At 40.9% G+C, this 21,396-nt stretch overlaps 1 protein-coding gene across 9 annotated transcripts in view; it reads left to right on the top strand.

The window, feature by feature from the left end:
• The window catches only part of FGGY (FGGY carbohydrate kinase domain containing), a 487,533-nt gene extending 468,094 nt beyond the window's left edge, over positions 1-19,439 (top strand). For 7 of the 9 annotated variants that reach the window (XM_043876054.1, XM_043876057.1, XM_043876055.1 and 4 more), the window contains 2 exons: positions 13,359-13,420; positions 19,210-19,439. In XM_043876054.1, coding sequence (XP_043731989.1) covers positions 13,359-13,420; positions 19,210-19,291 — 144 coding nt within the window. In that variant the 3' untranslated portion in view covers positions 19,292-19,439. Of the gene's footprint in view, positions 1-3,395; positions 3,563-13,358; positions 13,421-19,209 lie in introns of those variants that run through there. The other 2 variants (XM_043876063.1, XM_043876062.1) reach the window with 2 other exon arrangements.
• The last annotated feature ends 1,957 nt before the right edge of the window (positions 19,440-21,396 follow it).

The raw sequence follows: 21,396 nt of genomic DNA, 5'->3' as shown, positions 1-21,396 counted from the left end.
GGTCTTCTATAAGATTTTGTCCCTCTTATCCACTTATAAGGATTCATTTTCTATTGAAATGCAAGCAGCTCTACATCTACACTTAAAGGTCTCACAGGCATCTCAATTTAAACAGGTTCAAACCTGAACTCAGCATCTCCACCTTTGCCTGCAAAACTGGCGCTAGCTTAGGACATGGCACTATCGGTAGTGGTACCACATCTACTTAATCACTTCTGCCAGGACCTCAAGGACATTCGGAGCCCACCCTCTTCTTCTTCCTCCACTTTGGTGTCCCCTGGTCTCTTTCTAAACTACTCGTTGTATCTCTTTAATTCTCCACTTTGCTTTAATTCCACAGTCCCACCCTAGTCCAAGCACCATCAGCTCTCACCTGGACTTCTCCAAGGGCCTCTTGAATGGGTTCCCTACAGCCACTTTTACCACTCTAATCCATTCTCTACACATCTGCCAAAGTGATCTTTTACAAACTTGAATAGGGTGCTTTAGCTTAAAAGTCTTCAGTGTCTTCCCCTTGACTTTGGCATAATGTCAGAAACCTTTAACATGATTTTAAAAGGCCACCCCAAAACCTATTCCTGCCTTCATTTGTAGCTTTGTCTGTTTTCACTCTTTCCCAGCATTCTGTCTACTCAAACCACCTTGGACTTCTTTTAGTTCTTTGAATGCACCATATTATCTTGACTTGGGACCTGCAAAAATGCCTTTTCTTCAGCCTGGGACCCTCTTCATCAATATTCTTTAACTATTTGCCCAAGTCCTTCTGAACCTTCAGATAGTTCGCTAAGCCCCCAAACTAGTTTTGTCTCCATTTGGCGCTCTCACATAATTTCTTTGTTTTTCTAATAGACTCTAAACTCCATGAGGTCAAGGATCAGAGCCATCTGATTCACTTATGTATCCACAGTGCCTAGTGTAATGTCTGGCACACAGTGGGTCCTCAATAACTATTTGTTGAACAGTAAAACATTATCTGGCTCAGACTTCTCGTTTTGGAGATGAGGAAACTAGTATCCAAAGAAAGGAAGCAATTCATTCAAAATTACAGAGCCCAGACTGAGTTCATACAGGACCAGAGCCTCCTGATTTCCAGCTCAGTCTTCTTTCCAGTACATCATGTGTTTGTCAATAACTTAGTAAACAGAGGGAAGTAGACTGAATTCCCTATGTTTTGAGAAAGCCAGCACAAGCTCATGTTCATAAACACAGCTGACATAGTTGTTGTTTTCTTTGTTTTATGTAAAAGGCCTGGAAGTCCAACCCAAAAATAAACTCCGTATTCTAAACCTACAAGCTCCTACAACTTTTATTGCCTACAGGCCCCATTCTGCTCATTGTCCTTCTTCCTTCCCCGCATTAACCAGAGGCATCAGCTGGTATTCAGGGTTGAGCAATGCCTTCATTCCATGCTCTTTATCAATCCCCTGCCCAGGCAGCATGTCACATGTAGCAGAAGATGAGGAAGTGCTGTCTTTAAATAGTAGTGCTCAAGAAAACAATATAAGATATATAGTGCTGGGGTGGAGATAGTGGAGATTTTTATAAAAATAACAAATGTTTTAGCTCTTACTTGTGCCAGGCACTAAATTAGATGGTTTGTATGCATTTTCTCTTGTCTCACTAACTCTATGAGTAATTACTTCTTTTGTTTCTATTTTACAGGTGAGTAAACCAAGGCATAAAGAGGTTATTAAATTGCCTAAGCCATTCAGTTAAAAGAGCCAAGGCTCTGATCTAGGCAGTCCAGGGCCCATGATCTTAACTATGTGATATCTGAAAGTGAAGAATATTATTTCCTAGCAGGAAATACCAAAAAGTACAATTGAGGGATATCCCAAAGTTGATTTATACAGATATCCCGTCCCTGATTCATTCATTCATTGATCTATCTACTCATTCGTTCTTTCAATCTCTCAACACTACTTATTGAAAAGTCACATTATATCAATTGTTGAGGATACTGGTAAAATTAATGACCTCTCTCCTCTGAGCTCTCACTGTCTAGTGTAAGAAACATATAAGTAAACAGACATTTATCCTACTGTGTGCCAAGTGCTAAGATAGAGGGGGCTTTGGGAACACAAGAAAAGCTTATAAACCAACTTAAAAGGACACATGTGATTTATCCTGGACCTGCCTTCCATGCTTTTTTCACTCTGTGTATCTCTGCTATCTCCTTCCTTCTCAGTTTCCCTCCAGGCTTTCTCATGCTTTTGGTGCTTTGCTGACATCTTCGGCCTCCTCTACTCCTGGTTTCAGATGCATCCTCTCTGCTTGTCTTTGTCCTCCTAATGTAGGTTTGAAATGCATTCTGGCATAGCCGGAAGCACATCTGTACCATAAAGCAGTCTAAGCCCAACCCCAAAGGCTAGACCAAGATGTGCATGCCCCACTTTTAATATGACTCTGATCTAGGAGAGTTGGAAATCTAAAACATGGAGCTTTAAGGAGTGTGGAGGTCAAGATAAATGGAAAAATACCTGTGTCTTAGAAAATTTGGTTATTTACCAACCTAAACACAGAGAAATTGACTAGTAACTACCCAACATCCCTTGTAGCTCATCATGTCTTGCATGTCCTACGCCACTTTTTCATGATCTTATAGGATATTGGCTTCTGTGCAATGGGGGAATTTTTGGTTTTACAACAGAGTAGAATAAAATAAATATATCAGATTTGGAACATAAAAAAATGTTAGTGCCATCACATTTTTATTTTCTGCTATCAATTATGATGCCTGATCTGTTGACCAAAAAAATCTTCACAATACAAAATTAGCTTTGAAACAGGAAGTGTAAATTTCGAAGTTGTTTGGACCCTGAGAACTTTCAGGATCCTGTATTTTCTCAAGTTGCAATCTCCCATCAGCCCACTCCTTCCTAAACTTTGTTTTACTCCTACAGTCATAAATGAAGCATATTCTAGCTAAGGAATGTCTGTGGATTAGCTGTATCAATTGAATTTGACAAATAAAAGATAATTAGTAGTGAGTCTTATTGATCAGTGTTTGATTTAATGGACGGGGACTCACCCCTATATAAGGAAGAAATCAGTCATAAGAGGTATATAGACTCAAAAAAGGGACTGAGATTCTGGCAATAACCACAGGTGGAGGAAGACATTTGATAGGAATGATGTGGCGAACAAGATTAAATTAATGGGCAACTGAAGTCAGAAAGTGGCAATTATAATATTGAAAACACTTCAAAACCACAAGACTCAAGCATTGGATGGGTCCTATAAACAGATGCTGAAGTCTTACATGATGATGACAAACCCCTAGATGGATAGGGAGATGAGATCTAAGCCTTAGGCTCATTTGACATCAGCAAGAGGCTAATGATGACAGCACAGAGATGCAGGGGAACTAAATATGATTATATCTCTATTGTTAGGTGGCATAAAACTCAGAGTGGAGGTTTTTGCATGCAGATGAAGAAGCAGTCATCCAGAAATGATGATAAGGAGCCAGAGACTGTTGACATCCACCACCTTCCCTAATCTACCCACCCCACCAACCGGAAACACATATCCAAGTATTAGCGATACATGTTAACTCTTACTTTTAATAAAGCTTCTGGGAAAATAAGGTTTGTTTCAGTTGATGGGTAAATAGTAGTAGTAATAATAACAACTATGCTTTTAATCATTTATTTCATAACAATATACCTATAAAATAGGTATTAAGATTCCCATTTTTAAAACTGAGACTCAGAGTGTTAAATGAAAGAGCTAGGGTTTGAATTATGGTCTCTTTTATCACCAAAGCCTTTGTTCCACAGTGAATGGTTAAGAATAGAATTCCAAAACTGTTTGTCTCCTCATCTTTCAGTTGGGGATGTGAAGTAGGTAAGGTGTTAAATGGGGCTTCCCAAGTGACGCCATGGTAAAGAATCCACCTGCAATGCCGGAGACACGAGACATGAGTTCAATCCTTGGGTCGTGAGGATCCCTTGGAGGGAGTAGGAAATGGCAACCGGCTCCAGTATTCTTGCTTGGAAAACTCCCTGGACAGAGGAGCCTGGCAAGCTACAGTCCGTGGAGTCTCAAAGAGTCATACACAGCTTAGTGACTCAACAACAGCAACAACAAAGTGTATAGAGTATTGGGCCATTAGCTGCCATTATTATTTTTGTTGTTGAGTTATTGTTATTAGTATTATTTCTGTTATAGCTCACTGCAGTACTCAGCTAGAAATATCAGCAGGACCATTTCTTTTTCAGTCAATAACATATTAAATGGGTGATAGCTTGCCATTTTGAGTCTATAATATGATGCTTTTAGCAAGAAGCTTGATATTTTGCCCTTGAGAAAACTCATAAGAGCCAAGTCAAACCAATGTAAGTAGGATGACTAGTCACTCAACTATTCATTTAAGGGCCCAACCCCTTTGCTACCAGGCCCTGTATTAGGACTGCATCTCAAAATATCACAGTGGTAGGTATCCTTACCTATTATGGGACCTCTCCCCTCTGCCATGATTGCATGACTGAGTTGGAATGAGGCTATACCTTGCTGGGGAAATACAGTAGGTATATTCTCTCTTAGAGTGAACCTAGTTAAAAAAAAAAAAAAAAAACAACTAATAAAATGTACCATTGAGAGCAACCGGTTCATTTGTCAACTGAGAGTTAATCAAAAAAAGACATGTACATGGAAGCAACAGATTGCAAAGCTGGCAAAGATTTTAGAAATAATCTAATCCAATCCCTTTATTTTGCTGATAAGGAAAGTGAGTCCCAGGGAGGGCTAGAGCCTTACTCGGGTCATACAGCTGGCAATAATTTTGTTTGCTTCCAAAATTAATATGAACAGTCTTTCCATACATCAACGAATCTTCCTGCCTTTGTGAGCACAATGTCATAACTATAATTGAATTTGTCTTTGATGGTGGAGAAAGCAAGCTTTTAGGGTTTTACAGGGCCTTAAAGTCATCAGAGCAAGATAAATTGTCTTGAACTAATGCTGGAGATCTATTAACTGTGAGCTTGTCAAGGAATAGGCCTGGTCTTATTCATGAGTTAAAGCAAGTTTCAAATCCTAGCTAATCCATCTACTAGCTTAGGAAAGTCACTTAACCTCTCTGAGCCTCTGTTTCCTCATTATAAATTTAGATAATAAGTCCTTCATTACAGAATGTTTGTGAGCATCAAATGAGGCAGGATATAGATACACAGTGCCTCACCAGAACAGACTTAATTAGTGTATACTTTCAAATAACCTTCAGCTAACATCCTCCTAAAAGCTACAGATACATCAATGAATAAGAAAGCCAACGACCTTGATTTCATAGAGCTTAGGTTCACAAGGAAGGAGTAGGTGTGAAAGCCAAGGAAGAAATAGACAGTAAGCAAGGATGCAGATAAATTAACAATATAATTTCAGGTACAGGTAGGTAGATTGATACCATGTATTTAAAATTATAAATGAGGTGTGAGTCTTTATGTCATGATTAGTGATGAAGACTTACTTTCCTTTCTCTCATCCTTTCTTGCTTCTCAATTGTTGTCATGGAGGTTACACAGAATACCAGGTGCAGGTCAAAAGATGAGTGTGTCAAAACGAAAAACAAAATAAATAGAAGAACAACGAGCCATTTCTTAACACTTGCTGGAGGAAAATCACATTGCTATACTTTGTTTTTCTACGGAGGGGTCATGTGCCTCAGCCCACACATTAGCATGTGAACTTGTTGTTCCAGTAAAATGAGTCAGAGTTCCTCAAGAAGGCAGATTCATGTATTTCAGAACTATGTGTCAGCATCTTTGAAAGAAGGTACAGTGTTCTGTATTGGTGTGTCTCACAAATGCACACACATCGATCGCACGGCTAATCAGCAGCAGAAGTGGGATTTGAACTCAAGACCAGGGGACTCAAGGCTTCCCTTGGTGGCTGCCTTGAAGAGGGAAATGGCAACCCACTCCAGTATTCTTGCCTGGGAAATCCCATGGACAGAGGAGCCTGGCAGGCTACAATCCACAGGGTCATAAGAGTTGAACACGACTTATTAAACCACCACCACCAGGGGATTCAAGCGCCAGGTTTTTGTATTGCAAGGAGGATAGGAGGGTCACGGCTGAGTGTAGGGCTAAGCATAAGCCTGGAGTCAGAGGTGGGTCTGAATTCTAGCTTTACTGCATATTTGCTTTCTTACCTTAGGCAAATTCCTCATACTCTCTCCATTCACTTCTTGGTCCATAAAGTGAAGACAGATGATGATACCTGTGTCATAGTCATTTTGAGAATTTAAAGAGTCATGTACATGAAGTGATTAGTACAATGCACAGCACAAAGTGAAAGAAAGTGAAAGTGAAGTCACTCAGTCGTGTCTGACTCTTTGCAACCCCGTGGATGATAGCCCACCAGGCTCCTCTGTCCATGGGATTCTCCAGGCAAGAATACTGGAGTGGGTTGCCATTTCCTTCTCCACAAAGTAGCACCTGCAATATCTTGGCTGAACTGGTAACCTAGCAACAACCATGGGAGTTGACTGCTGGGCCAATGGACACCTTGCTTTTTGGCTCATATACTCCATCAGTTTAAACAAAATTGAACTTACATGCTAAATACATGGAAACTTATTTATGAAAAAGCATATACATATTCTACTGTACTTGTAGATTATTTACACATAAAACTGAAATAGAGCTGAAATAAGATACTATCTTATAGTAATATCATCATATTAACATTATGCAATATCTGAAGTTACACTGTCTATGGCCAGATGAGTTTTTAATGATTTTTTTAAATGATTATTGATGATTTCTAAATGATTTTGTATGTGCCTCTATATATATCAAACAGTATTCTTTTTCTTTTTTTAATTAAAGTATAGTTGATTTATGATATGTTAATTTCAGGTATATAGCATAGTAATTCAGTATTTTTACCAGTTATACTCCAGAAGTTATTATAAGATAAAGACTGATTCCCTCTGCTGTACAATAGTACAGTATATGCTTATTGCTTATCTATTTGTACATAATTTATTTCTCTCAATCTCCTACCCCCATCTTACCCATCCTTCCTTCCTTGTCCCCAATGGTAAACACTGGTTTGTCCTCTACTGTTTTACATATGAATTCATTTGTATTAATTTTTAGATTCCACATGTAAGTGATGTCATACAATTTTTATCTTTTTCTATCTGACTTATTAGCTTTCCAGGTGACTCAGTGGTAAAGAATCCACCTGCTAATCAGGAGACATAGGAGACACGGGTTCAATCCCTGGGTCAAGAAGACCCCTGGAGGAGGAAATGGCAACCCATTCCAGTATTCTTGCCTGGGAAATCCCATAGATGGAGGAGCCTGGCTGGCTGTACAGTCCATGGGGTCACAAAGAGTCAGACATGACTTAGCAACTGCACACGCACGCTTGCACATAAACCTACCAACCTGGAACATGTAAATGACGACATGTAGCAAACCCCTGAAAGCTGGGGACACAGAATGGAGTGCCCTGCTGTCAACTGTGGTGGTGTAGCACTCTCATCGTCCCTTTAGGAGACCTCACACATCTTATTCATTCATGACTGATGTGCAGACCAACTTTTGGAACTGGTGAGAATCTGCATATTAAAGCTGAATTAATTTCCTCAGACTAAAAGTCATATAAGTAGCACTTCCAATATTTTCTTCTGAAATCTTAGTAGATCATCTCCAGCACTCCCTGGAGTGCATGTATACTATTTTAGAAACACCATTAGGTGATCTTCCATTACCTCTGTCATGAATATCACCACCCTTTCATTCAGCAGCTCAGCCAACATTAACCAAGCAACTGTGGACTCATGTGCTTGGACCATGTTAAGCGTGAGACTTTCAGTGACATGTGCCTTTAGGGAGTCACAGTATAGCTCCCACCAGGCCAGGTTGTGGCTATTCTTCCCTGTAGACCATGACTCCACACTGCCAAACTTGCATTGCAGTTTGGTGCCTAAGTCTAGACTACCTGCCAGCTTTCCCAAAGTCTTAAGGTCATTGTTCCCCTTCTCCTGGGTGGGAGGGAAAGTATCAAACCCCCTGCTCCCCAAATTGCCAACATTTCTGTCTGCCACTCTCGGAATCCCCTTCTTCTCTGTGGGTGCTGATGAGCGCCTTCCTTTCTTGAACCTAACTTCCCTGGGTACCTCACCCAGTGTAGCCTGCAGCCCTTCGGTGGCTCCCAAGCCAGTCTGGGACACGTGAGAACTGGGAGTTCCCTGGGCCTACACAGGCCTGGTGGCTGCCAGTGCTGCTCCCAGGGAAGTGGTGGGCTGCGTGTGCGGACTGGTATCTCAGCCTTGACACGGCAGGGAAGGGTCATACCCCATGAATGCAGTCTTTCACGGCCCTGGTACAGGGCTCCTATTTTTTCTTACAGAAGTGACGATCAAATGTGAACTTTCATGGTTTATTTATAGCTCGGCCTTATAGAGAGAAAGAAAAGAAGTGATTAAAAGGCGATTTTACCAAATATTTTGTTTTCAAAAGCTCTCATTGTGTGGGCAAAAAGGAAAGAGAAAAGTCCCTGTCTTCGTTGTTTCTGTCTAGACTCCTCAACAAAGAGGGTAGCGTGCTACAAATCCAGATTGTCCAGCTCTTGCCTGCTGACAAAAAGGATGAATTTTGTGGCCAACTTCAAATAAACCCTTTTGAACAGAAATATATTGTGGGGGGTGACTATATTTAGCACGTGTCAGCATTTCCATAATAAATTCATATTGTTATGCTGTGGTAATTTCCAGATTTACTGCAGCCAGTGGGTTCATGAGGTTTCAGTTTTATGTTAATGATTTGGAAAAATGGGAAAACTCAGCAGTGCCGTTTCTGATGACAGCACCAATTCTCTGGGTATTCTCCATATTGTGTCAAGTACCCTTAATGAGCCCTACCTCCCAGGAGAGAGGAGAATGAGCACAAGTCATTTTGACTGCCTCTAGAAGCATAACTTTTTTTTTTAGAGTGCAGTTTTGTTTTATTTTCCTTCAAATGATCAAATCCCTTTATGCCATTGTATCAAGTGAAGACAGAAAAAACAAGTGAACACTAAAAAACTAACCACTCATGCTCTTGAACCTGTTGATTTTTTTAATGTATTTTCATCTATTGTTTATTATGCACATAAAACACAATTTTTGAGACAGAATTGAAAAACAACTGTATTTTTTCCTCTCACTGTCCCTTTATATCTGTGCACTTTAGCTAGTTTCTCTCTGCCCTAGTTAAAAATTTTGGTAGCCCCATTAGTTTCTTAAGTAAGCAGAAAGTCACTTAGATAATATGGGTTTCATGGTCGCTGTAAGTCATGCTGCTGCTGCTAAGTCGCTTCAGTCGTGTCCGACTCTGTGCGACCCCATAGACGGCAGCCCACCAGGCTCCCCCGTCCCTGGGATTCTCCAGGCAAGAACACTGGAGTGGGTTGCCATGTCCTTCTCCAATGCATGAAAGTGAAAAGTGAAAGTGAAGTGGCTCAGTCTTGTCCGACTCTAAGCGACCCCATGGACTGCAGCCCACCAGGCTCCTCCGCCCATTGGATCTTCCAGGCAAGAGTACTGGAGTGGGTTGCCATTGCCTTCTCCATGTAAGTCATGAGACATAACCAAAATTCCAACATTAGAATACCAAGAAATATATGATGCTCATCACTTCAATGTTCATCTAAAGATAAGAGAGCTCCTCATTCCTCCAGCCAGGACTGGTGGAGATGTGAAGAGATGGCTGTGATTAGATTCTTCTTTTTTTCCTCATTCACTTTCTCTCCAAGTATATGTTAGCTTTCTTCTTGTTCTTCAGAGGTGGTTGGAAGCTAGAAAGGAAGAGAGTTAAGGGGTGTAGGAAAGTTCTTATCTTGAATAGCACTGTCATAAATGGACTTTGTGCTAAGTTGAAAATGTGTTTACAGCTAGGCTCCATTGCAGATTTTTTAGGGAGACTCTCCACTTCTGTAGACATCTCATTGTATCCTGTCCTTGTCCTTCTCTATTCTAGTAGCTCTTTTAATTCCTTAAAAATCCGGTTGGTTGCCTCAAGCTTCTTTTTTCTCTTTTTAATTGGAATATAATTGCTTTACAATGCTGTGTTAGTTTCCGCTGTACAGTGAGCTGAACCAGCTCCTTGTACACATATATCCTCTCTCGCGCGGACCTCCCTGCCGTCCCGCCCCCATCCCAACTATGGAGGTCATCACAGAGTGCTGAGCTGAGCTTTCTGTCCTTGTAGCAGGCTCCCTCTCATTAGATAGTCATACTGGCCAGGATCTAAGACAACCCACAAAGCCCTCTCACCTGTGGCCACCTTGAGTCTGTAGAAAACAGTCATGCCTTTTGAAGTCTGACAGACACTGGCAGTACTGGCTGATCCCAGGGCAACACTCCTTCACTTCTACACCAAAGCTGCCAGCCAGCACTTCTCCTCCAGACAGGAGGTACGCTCAGCCCACCCTGTCCCCCAACCTCAGGGACATGTGTCCAGATACCAGTTGATGTCAGTGAAACCATGCTCTCACCCCCTTCCCTGGAAGGAGCCCTGATGCTCAGTCCACACATGGCTCCCTCCTAAAATTCCATTTCTTTTTCTGACCTTCCACATGGATGAAAGGTTTCAGAATTGATTTATGGGTCCTCAGCTACCCTTTCAGGGTGGTCTGTTTCCAGCTCACTTTGGTATCTTATATCTGTCAACTTTAGCTCTCAGACAAAACTTCCATTTTAACATTCCTTCACATGTATGGTCCTTAAGTTCATTCATCCCATAGACATTTGCTGGGCAGGTATAATAAACCAGATGCTGAGTTTGGCAGTGGAAATAGTTAAAACAGTTGCTGCTTAAGGAGCAGGAGTCTAGTTGGGGCAGCTGATGTGCTAACAAAAAATTGTGGTACTGTGTTAGAAATGCTATGATAGATGGAAGCTCAAGTTTCTACAGTAGCAGATAACTCATTCTAGGTGGGAGGCAGGCAGTGAGGATGAGTCAGGGAAGACCTTCTGTGGGATCAATACCTGAGTTCAGCTTAATGTCTTAAATCTGTACTTTTGTGAGAAACAAAATAACCTCTTGGTATTGCTTTTATTCCTCAAACATTTATTTTAAAAATAAGCAAAAGTAACATGAAGACAGGAAGAAAGAATTCCTTGCTATCTGTCTTGTGTCTACACATCTATTACGGTGGGAAGGGAAGTGACATTTATGATGCTTCTTATATAACACAAGTTTCCTGGATCCCACCCATGAAGGCAGTCTTGGAATGTCGGCTCAAGTCTAACGCCAAAGCCCAATGCTGAGGATTCCCCCAGGGTATTTTCAAGATTCAGAGCAGGCAAATCTGCCCTAAAACAGGCAGAGCAGAACAGAGCACCATGTGAAGGAAGAAGCAAGCCCAAAACAGGAGACCTAGTGGCAAAGTTGGTGGGGGGATGACTGCGACCATCTCAGCAACACATGGGACCTGCTTTAAAGGAAATCAGAATTCAGTTTTTGAAGGAGAATGTTCTGACATACATTGGGGTGAGCAGAGCTCTTTAAATATTCTTGTTAAGTGGAACAGCAGTGACCACACCAAGATATGGATGCTTTTTTACAAAATGTCCCTAGGCTGCCCTTTGTTGGTTCTTATCCTTTCACCTTGATTCCCTTTTCAATAATTTTTCGTAATTTTTCAAACCTCCTCCTTAGTAAGACTGCTGTTTTTTTTTCCTTCTGTCAGTGGGCTTCCTACTCTCAGCATCTCTGATCTCCCAAACAGCACTTTTAAAACCACTGAACACTAGGAAACCAGATAACTAGTCAGAATGTCCCTGGCATCCTTGGGAAAGAGCTGGTAGAACGTATTTGCCAGATTGAAAATATGTGTAAGTGATTAGTAGATGAAAAGCTATTAAGTTTCTTGATCCTTGAATAACTATTGAAAAGAAGTTTATCTGCTTCTAGCATGGTATTTATCACATTCTATTTTGATCATAGTAAATGTTTTTTCCATTCCATGGTGAGCTTCTTGATGAAAGGACCATTTATTCTTCATCTCTGTTTTCCATATATATTGAATGCTGTGCTTGGCACGTGGAAGGGGCTCAATATGTTTTATGAATATTCTAGGTACTGAGATTAAGCAGCAAATAGACATATCTCCCAGCCTATGTAGCTTACATTCTGGTTAGAACGAAGGATGAAGAGGCAGAGAAGGAATATAAACTAGTAGGTACATGACTTGTCACACAAGAATTAGTGATAAATAATACACATAATGTTTATAGAATTATATAGATGCATATGTATGTGTATGTGAATAAATAAATCACAAGTGGTAAGGATGTTCAAGGAAACACTTGGGCATGTTTTGAAGATACCCAGGGCCTTTCACGTTCTGTGAGGTAGCCAGCTTCTTACATTTCTTTCCTCCTCTGCTAATATGTGAGTTTCTGTAGGCCATAGAGCGTGTCTTACACAAATCTGTATTCCTAGCAGTGTCTGGTACATAGTGAGTAATTAATACATGTATAGAGTAAGAAGTTGTACACATGTGACCCCAGAATGACTACATCCTTAACAATAAGGGTTCTACAGCTGTTCCCAAGACAGGACCTCTTCTGAGGAGCTTTGTCATGCTATTGCTTGCAATCTCCCAAAGTCAAGTCTTCGGACTCCACAAAGTATGGGTTCACTCTCCTCCCCTAACTTTCCCACGAACTTAACAACATTGGGAGACCACCCAAGGAAACCTGACCTCTCCATTCATACAATGGAGCCAATGCAATCTGTGGTTGATCTTGCTGCTGTTCTTTCCGACCATGTCTACCCAAGACACTGCAACTTGCTGACTGCCCCCCTGCCCCATTGTAAAGACAAGAATGTCCTGAGGTCGAGTCTGTTAGACTCAGCCCAGAGGTCTCACATCTGTACTCACAGTTGCAGAGACTACTGGGAAAAGAACTGAAAGTGAAATGTAGAGGTCTTAAATATTCGGACCTAAAGTTTGGGTGCAGAGTGGCTTCTGTGAGTTCAGTGGACAACAGGCTCAGTGGCAGATTATGTTGCCTTCTCAGGCCTTCATGTCCAGGCAATGGGAAGGGGAAATAGTTCCCTCCCATAACCCCCTGCGAGCCATCACAAAAGTACTTTGCCTTCCAGGTTGTTTATGCACTGGAAGTCTCGATAGGCAATCATTTATTAAGCCCAAGCTGTGTGGTGGTAGATGTAACTTTTAATATTCACTGGGTTTTAATCTTAACACCAGAGAAATTAAGTTGAAAAAAAAAAATGGAACTCACTGAATCTCTTAAGGGGAAGTAAATTCTCATTAACATGTTTTTGCCTGTGATAGGCCTCACTTAGGTCCCAACTTTCCAACTTAGCTGTGTTCTGTTTTCTATTTGACAGGAGGCAATGGCAAAAATGAGCAAAGTGGGAAAAGTTGTGTTTCCTAGACATGAGGATAAAAGGTAAGTTTATATGTTTTCTATGCATAATACTGAGGAATGAAAACAATAGACACATGCAACTCTAGAGCTGGAATAAACCACAGGGGTCAGCAAGCCAGCCTTTTCATTTAAAAGTTGATAAAACTACATCTCAGAAAGGTAAAGTCGTTTTCAATTCCCTAAGATCACAGAGCTAGGAAGGGCCAGATCTGGGGGTCAGATATTAACTTTTGAACTTTCAAATCAATGTTCTTTTCCTTAGGTCATTAACAGCAAATCTGGTCTCATCTGTCCTAAAATGGAAATCTCACGTCTTCGCGCACAGTAGCATCTATCTGTTCCTCCACCCTTTGCCTTTGCATTACATGACTTTGAGGGTTACAACATGACTTTCTTTTAAAATGGAAGTATATTTGATTTACAATATCCTGTTAGTTTCAGGCATACAACAGTTCAGTTATATATATGCATGCGTGTATGTGTGCATGTGTGTATTCTTCAGATTCTGTTCCTTTATAGGTTATTACAAAATATTGAGTATAGTTCCCTGTGCTATACAGTAGACCAACATGACTTTGATTAATATTTTAACTGCAATTCACAAAACACTTATTTATTGAGTCCCTCCTGTCTTCAAGCCATTATGCTCTTTGACATCTAGGCAGGACTTAGAAGAGAGTAAGACACAATTTTATTTATATAATAGATCACTTCAGGACAAACAGGTATGTTATATAATAAAAGTATTACTAGGTGATAAAGTAACCCAAAGCAGAAGAAAATTTGACCCTGTAGGGGTAAGGGAAAGCTTTTGAGAGGAGGTTAAGTCTACCTGACTTTAAATGCCTAAAAGAAATTGTCAAACCAAAACCAAAAAGAACTTTGTCAGTAGGGGGAATAACAAAGCAAAGTTATAAAGGTGGGAACTGCATCGTATATTCAGGAAACTCTAAACAACTCATAATCCTGAAATGCAAAGTATGAGATGGGAGATGACGGGAAGTGGAACTGGGTGTAGGGGGAACAGAGGCTTCCTCTCACAGGGAGCTGTGAGAGAGCTAAGGACCTCAGGTTTCATCCTACCAGCAGAATGGAGATAGTGAATTTTAAGGAGTGGTGGGACCTGTTCAGATGCAGATGTTAGAAAGATCCTCTTAGAGGATGCATGAGAGGGCCTAAGGGTAGAAGCAGAGAGACCAGATGAAAAACTTTTCAACAATCCATTTGAGAGATGAAAAGAACCTATACTGACTCACTGGTTGTCAGTTCAGAGATGAAGGAACAATTGTGCCAGTGGCTTTTATCGTTTTAGGAAAGTATTTGAGGTTAAGACATAAAAGCAAATTCTACCTTATGTAATGGACAGGAAAAGGTGCTGGTCCCACCAAAGCAGAGTGGAATGGTCCATGGAGAAAGCCATCCACCTTTTATTTTCTTAGAAGATCTCCAAATGGGAGCTGTTAATCCCCTGAATATAAACCCCTCTCTAAATACCTGCGGGAGCTCGATGCCAGAACATGGAGAGATCTGAGTTCCCCGTGGCGGTGGGAGCCCTGGGCTAGCAACATCCCTCTTTTGTTGAAATTAGAAACAGATTCTTCGTTCCATCTCCTCACTGACCCTCCGAAGACTTTTGAGGAAAGCCTGTTTTTCAGTTCTTTGAGTAGATCCCACGTGTTCTTTTGAGAAGAATCCTTGGTTTCTTGCTGTCAGCTGGGAGCGGGCCTCCGTGAGGGAGCCACACACGGTGCTCTAGCACCATCTGCAGGTGGCCCGAAGATTTGCAAGTGGAAAGAGAGCCGGTTCTCTTCTGGGCCCCTCTCAACATCTCCTTGACTCAAATCACGTTCTTGTCTGAACAGAACACTCACTGAGGTCTGTGCCACACAGATCTAAGATGGAAGGATCAAGGATTAATATCCATGTACAGATAACTCTTAAAACTCAACAACAAGAAAACCAACAACTCAAATCAAAAATGGGCAAAGGACTTGAATAGACATTTCTCCAAAAATAATATATGGTCAGTAAGCACATGAAAAGATCAACATCACTCATCTTTAGGGAAATGCAAATCAAAACCACAAAGAGATACCAATTTACAGTCATTAGGATGGCTACTGTCAAAAAAGTAAAAAATAGCTAGTATGGGCTTCCCTGGTGGCTCAGATGAGTAAAGAATCCGCCTGCAATGCAGGAGACCTGGGTTCAATCCCTGGGTTGGGAATATCCCCTGGAGAAGGGAATGGCTACCCACTCCAGTGTTCTTGCCTGGAGAAGTCCATAGACAGGGGAGCCTGGCGGGCAACAGTCCATAGGGTCACAAAGACTGAGCAACTAACACTTTCACTTTTCACTTTTATTTACAAGGGTGCAGAAAAACTGGATCCCTTGCCCACTGCTAGTGGGAATGTAAAATGGTGCATCCTCTGTGGAAAATAATACAGTGGTTCCTCAAAATTTAAAGATAGAATTATCATATAACCCAGAAATTCCACTTCTGGGTATTTATGCACCCATGTTCATAGCAGCATTATTCACAGTAGCTGAATGAAGGCAACCTAGGTGTCCGTTGACAGTTGAATACATGAAGAAAATGTGGTATGTACATATGATAGAATATTATTCAGCCTTAAAAAAATAGGATTCTGAAATATGCTGCAACACGGATGGGCCTTGAGGACATTATGTTAGTGAAAAGAGTCAGTCACAAAATGACAAATATTGTATGATTCCATTTACATGCCACTCCCTGGAGAAGGAAATGGCAAGCCACTCCAGTATTCTTGCCTGGAGAATCCCATGGATAGAGGAGCCTGGCGGGCTATAGTCCACAGGGTTGCACAGAGTCAAACATGACTGAAGCGACTTAGAATAGCATGCCACTTACATGAGGGACCTAGAATAGTCGAATTCATAGAGACGGAAAATAGAAAGGTGGTGGCTAGAGACTAGGAAGAAGGAGAGAAAGGGAAGTTACTGTTTAATGGGTAGAGTTTTAGTTTTGCAAGGTGAAGACAGTTCCATGGATGGATGACTGTACAGTAATATGAATGTGCTTAATACTACTAAATTGTGCAGTTTAAAATGTCTAAAACAGTCAATATCGTGGTATGTGTGAAGTGAAGTGAAGTTGCTGAGTTGTGTCCGACTCTTTGCGACCCCATGGACTGTAGCCTACCAGGCTCCTCCGTCTATGGAATTTTCTAGGCAAGAGTACTGGAATGGGTTGCCATTTCCTTCTCTAAGGGGTCCTCCCAACACAAAGATCGAGCCCAGGTCTCCCACATTGCAGGCAGACACTTTACCATCTGAGTCACCAGGGAAGCCGTGGTATGTATATTTTACCACAATAAAAAAAGATTGAAAAATAAAAAGCACAGGGAAAGAAGTGCCTTGGGACCTCAGCTTGCCATGTATAAAAAAGGGAAAATATAGTCTATCCATCTCTCTCTTTTTTGGTTAAAGTGTAGTTAATTTATAATGTGTTGTGCTATGTGTCAGGCATATAGCAAAGTGATTCAGTTATGCAGATATTGTATATATGTGTGCATACATGTGTGTGTGTATATATATATATACACACACACATATATATAGATTTTTTATATTCTTTTCCATTATAGTTTATTACAAGATATTAAGTATAGTTCCTTGTGCTATACAGTAGGTTCTTGTTGCTTATTTACTTTATATATAGTAGTGGATGTATTTTAATTCCAAACTCCTAATTTATCCCTCCTTCCCTTTCTCTTTTGGTAACCATAAGTTTGTTTTCTATGTCAGTGAGTCTATTTCTGTTTTGTAAATAGTTAATTTGTATAAATTTTTTTGGATTCCACATATAAGTGATATCATATGGTATTTTTCTCTTTCTGACTTCACTTAGTATGATAATCTCTAGGTCCATCCATGTGGTTGCAAATTTCATTAATTATTTCATTCTTTTTTATGCCTGAGTAACAGTCTATCCATCTCTTGACATTTCAGAATGCTAGGATATGAGAACATTAGCTCACATGTATAAGAGTTTGACAGCCTACAGAGTACTTCATGTTCATGTTCATGTTTAAAGTTCAGTCACTCTATGACATTAGGTACTGTTATCATCCCTCTAACAGCAGGGAAACAGACTCAGACCAGTTAAAGAAGTTCCCAAAATCACCTAGGCTTCTCTGCCTGAAAAGCCAATGCTTTTCCCACTGTACAAAGTTGCTGCGAAGGTTTCAGTATTAAAGCTGGAAATCTTCAAGTGTTTGAGAAGGAACACTGACCCAAGCTCCCTTCTAGAAGTTTCCCCAAAGTCAGAAAATCCATCTCATATAGTGAAAAAAATTATTGACATTAGATTGTCAGAGAGTAACATTAGAAGAAGCAAACTGATGTTCCCCAAATCATTCTGTGGTTAATAAATTTGGAGGCTCATAGAGCGAGTTTTAGTAGAACCTACATATAGTGAGATTGAAGATAATACTGGAACGTTAGTTTTTAAGGAGTAGCCGTAGCCAGCATTGATATCACTTGCTATGATCCCGGTGCTTTTCTAAGAGCTTCTCAAATATTACCTCATTTAGTTCACATAACAGCTCTCTTGAGGCAGAGAGCTGTCTGAGGTAAAGAGCTGTCTGAGGTTGAGAGCTGTCCCATTTACAAATAGGACATTTAGGAACGAACAGATTGAGTAAAATACCCATGGTCACACAACTAGCAATGAGGCCAAGCTGAGATTCAAACCCAGTCCACTTCTTAACCCTGTGTTTGGCCCCATCACAGCTCTTCAGTTACCAGAGTTCTTAAAGTAGAAATGCTAGGGATGGGGGGTGGGATGGGACTGGGAGGGTTGTGTTCCTATTAATCCATTTAGTCCTGTGTGTTACAGGTAGAAGTCCCTGTGTGTAGTCCAGGGTTACTCTTACACTCTCTCACCCCCAATTCCCAAGCTTGCCTCAAAGTTCCTTCATGAAGACTTCTTTTCAAAGAAACTCAGAATCTACCAAGACATGTTAGACAGGTTTCATTAACCCCTTACCCCTTTCTCCCAACAAAAAGGAATAAGGGCCAAGCTGCCATCTGCAAGTATAACTGGTCTTAGCTACTATTGTCCTTTTGAAGACTGTGATGCCAAGGTAGCTTCAGCTGCTCTGCTGTCTGACTCATGGGCAGCACTAGTTCTAACATGTCTCATCTGAAGACTCAGCCAGAGAGTACAGGGGAGCAGGGTCCTCTGTGGGATGCCTGGAAGGCAGGGTGCAGCTCCAGGAGAGGCATTAGTCATGTTTTCATGGGGTTTTACTCCCAGATAAAGCAGTCTGCAAAGGAAATACAGGTGCAGAATCTGCAAAGGGTGATTAAAACGCTTAGTCTCATCTCTGGGCAGGCTATGACTTTAAACCAGTCACTAAACTGGAGTAGGGGTGGAGTAGTCATACATGAAATACTTATTGAAGCTGAGAATGTGAAAAGTCCTGTGTCAACCCTGGGTTTTTCACTATGTTATAGTGGAGGCTTTAACATCAGGTAGCCCTGAGTTTGAATTCCAGCTCTGCCCATTTTTAGTGACACTCTTTTAGATTTGCCTCCTTGAGCAACTCTCAGATTAAAACCTTTACCTCTAAAATGGAGATGTGGATTCACCCATGGATGTTAAAGATAGTGGGTATGAAACATATGACTCAGGGCGCTGTCCGTATCCAAAAAGTGGGAAGTGTCTGCAAAACCGTAACAGACACATTCCTGTTCTTCTAAACCTCGGAGGAAGCTGTACAACAGTTTTGTTGAGATCATTCAACATGATTATTTTTTTCCTACAGATATTATGACAAGAAATATCAAGTATTCCTGAAGCTGGTTGAACACCAGAAGGAGTATGCAGCCATCATGAAAGGGGACTGAGCAGAGCTTGCAGGGGCTGATGCCAGGTCTCGTATCATTGCATTGGGGACCTCTGTCATTTCACCTTACATTCGAGACCCTTAGGTATCATTTCATTCATTTCTGCATTGTCTTTAAATAAAGAGAGCTGAGACATGTGCAACCAAAACTAGAGTCTTCCATTTCAAAATACAACCATTATTTACTTGGTAGTTGCCGCGGGCACCATCATGGAGACAGAAGTTTCACCAGGTATCATAGGATCTCGATGGGACTGGAACTTGGGGATCATTCCATCCAGGAGAAATGGTCCTTGGTAATTGATTCGATGTCAGCCACTAAAGACTTACATCACTTCATGTGGGACATCTAATGTTTATTCTAGAGTTGGCTAAAAACTTGTTATTAATTTTTTATTTGGAAATAATTTCAAACTTACAGAAAAGTTGCAAGAATAGGAATAATAGAGGGAACACCCATTACCTTTGAATAATTATCCCATCCATCTGCTTTCTCATTTATATGTTCCCTCTCTCTGTGTGTGTGCGTGTATGTGTGTATACTCATATATATTCATTCACATATGAATACATATACACACAGATTTTTATGAGTCACTTGAGAGTAAATTTCAGTAGCCTTAATTTTTATATAGTGCTTTTATGTAATCCTCCATTCATATTCTGATTTTGTCAATAATTCAATAATGTCTTCTATGGCATTTTTCCCTCCTGCATAGGACCCAATTTAGACTGAGACATTGCAAAGAGTTGGATACAATTTAATGATGAAACCACCACCAACACTCCTTTTAACTGCAGAAGAGTCATCTTGCAAACATCATATTAAAGATAGGTACAGGCAGAAATCATCAATGAATCCAGGAGGAAATTTTGATGAGTAACTGGATATGTGTGTGGTCTTAAAATGTCTCCTCATAGATTGTTTATCAGTTAAATGAAGGGAAAAAAAAAATGTTAACCATGCAGGGAAGACATAGGACAGCATCATGACTGGTTGATCAAAATTAACTTCAGATGCGTAAATAGACATCAGGGGCCTCCAGATGTGTCAGCCTGAAAAGGACACACATCACTCTGGCTGGGAACGCATAGCCTGCATCTAGTCAGAAGGAGGCATTAGACAAAACCCAAATTGGGCAGCATTCTATTCTTTCAGTAGACTATATTCTTTAAAAGTATTTATGTCATGCAAAGTGTGTGGAAAAGAAGCATGGTGGCTTAAAGTTTTTGATGTAGACAAGTTTTTGAAAACACAGCTACAGTTACTTTAGTTGATATAACACATACATACAAACACAAATACACGCATATGTACAGACACACACACACCATTCTGGACTGCAGAGTAACTGCTAGTGTTGATTCCAGAGCTGTCATCCTTCAGATGAGTTTGGATAGAAGGCATATGGAACCTCAGCAACATAAGTCAGCAGGTAGAAAAGAAAAAACCACTACCACTCAGTCAGCAAACCTCTTTTGGACTTCTTATTTCTTATTCTGTGCCAGGTATTGTGCTACCCACCAGAGCACAGGGATAAACAAACACATGATCCCTGCCCTCAGGCCTCTCCCGATCTAGAGAAAAACAGAAACAAGTAAATTAATCACAGTGCATTGTAAGAGTTGCCACATTGAAAGAAGGCACCTGCTGCCACAGAGCATATCAAACACCCAGAAAAGTGGAAGATTGACAGATTGGATGGAGCATTACGATATAATGGCTGTGACCCTTGGCATGGGATTCTAGGCCTGGTTTCACCTCTAACTTCCTGCATGACTTGAAGAAAGGCCCTCAGTCTTCCCAAGTTTCAGTTTTTGAATGAAGATGTTCATGGTACCTACTTTACCAGATCATAACAAGGATTAAGTGAAATCATACCTGTAAAGCATTTAGCTCCATTGTCTGGACCATACCTGTCTTTTTGCAGGACATGCCACCTAGGAGATGCTCAGTGGTGAGTAGCTAAGTCGAGTCCGACTCTTGTGACCCCATGGACTGTAGCCTGCTAGGCTTCTCTGTCCATGGAATTCTCCAGGCAAGAATACTGGAGTGGGTTGCCATTTCCTTCTCCAGGGAATCTTCCCAACCCAGGAGTTGAACCT

The sequence above is a fragment of the Cervus elaphus genome, chromosome 20, assembly GCF_910594005.1.
Source record: "Cervus elaphus chromosome 20, mCerEla1.1, whole genome shotgun sequence".
NCBI lineage: Eukaryota > Metazoa > Chordata > Mammalia > Artiodactyla > Cervidae > Cervus > Cervus elaphus.
This window is presented reverse-complemented; position numbering and strand designations above follow the sequence as displayed.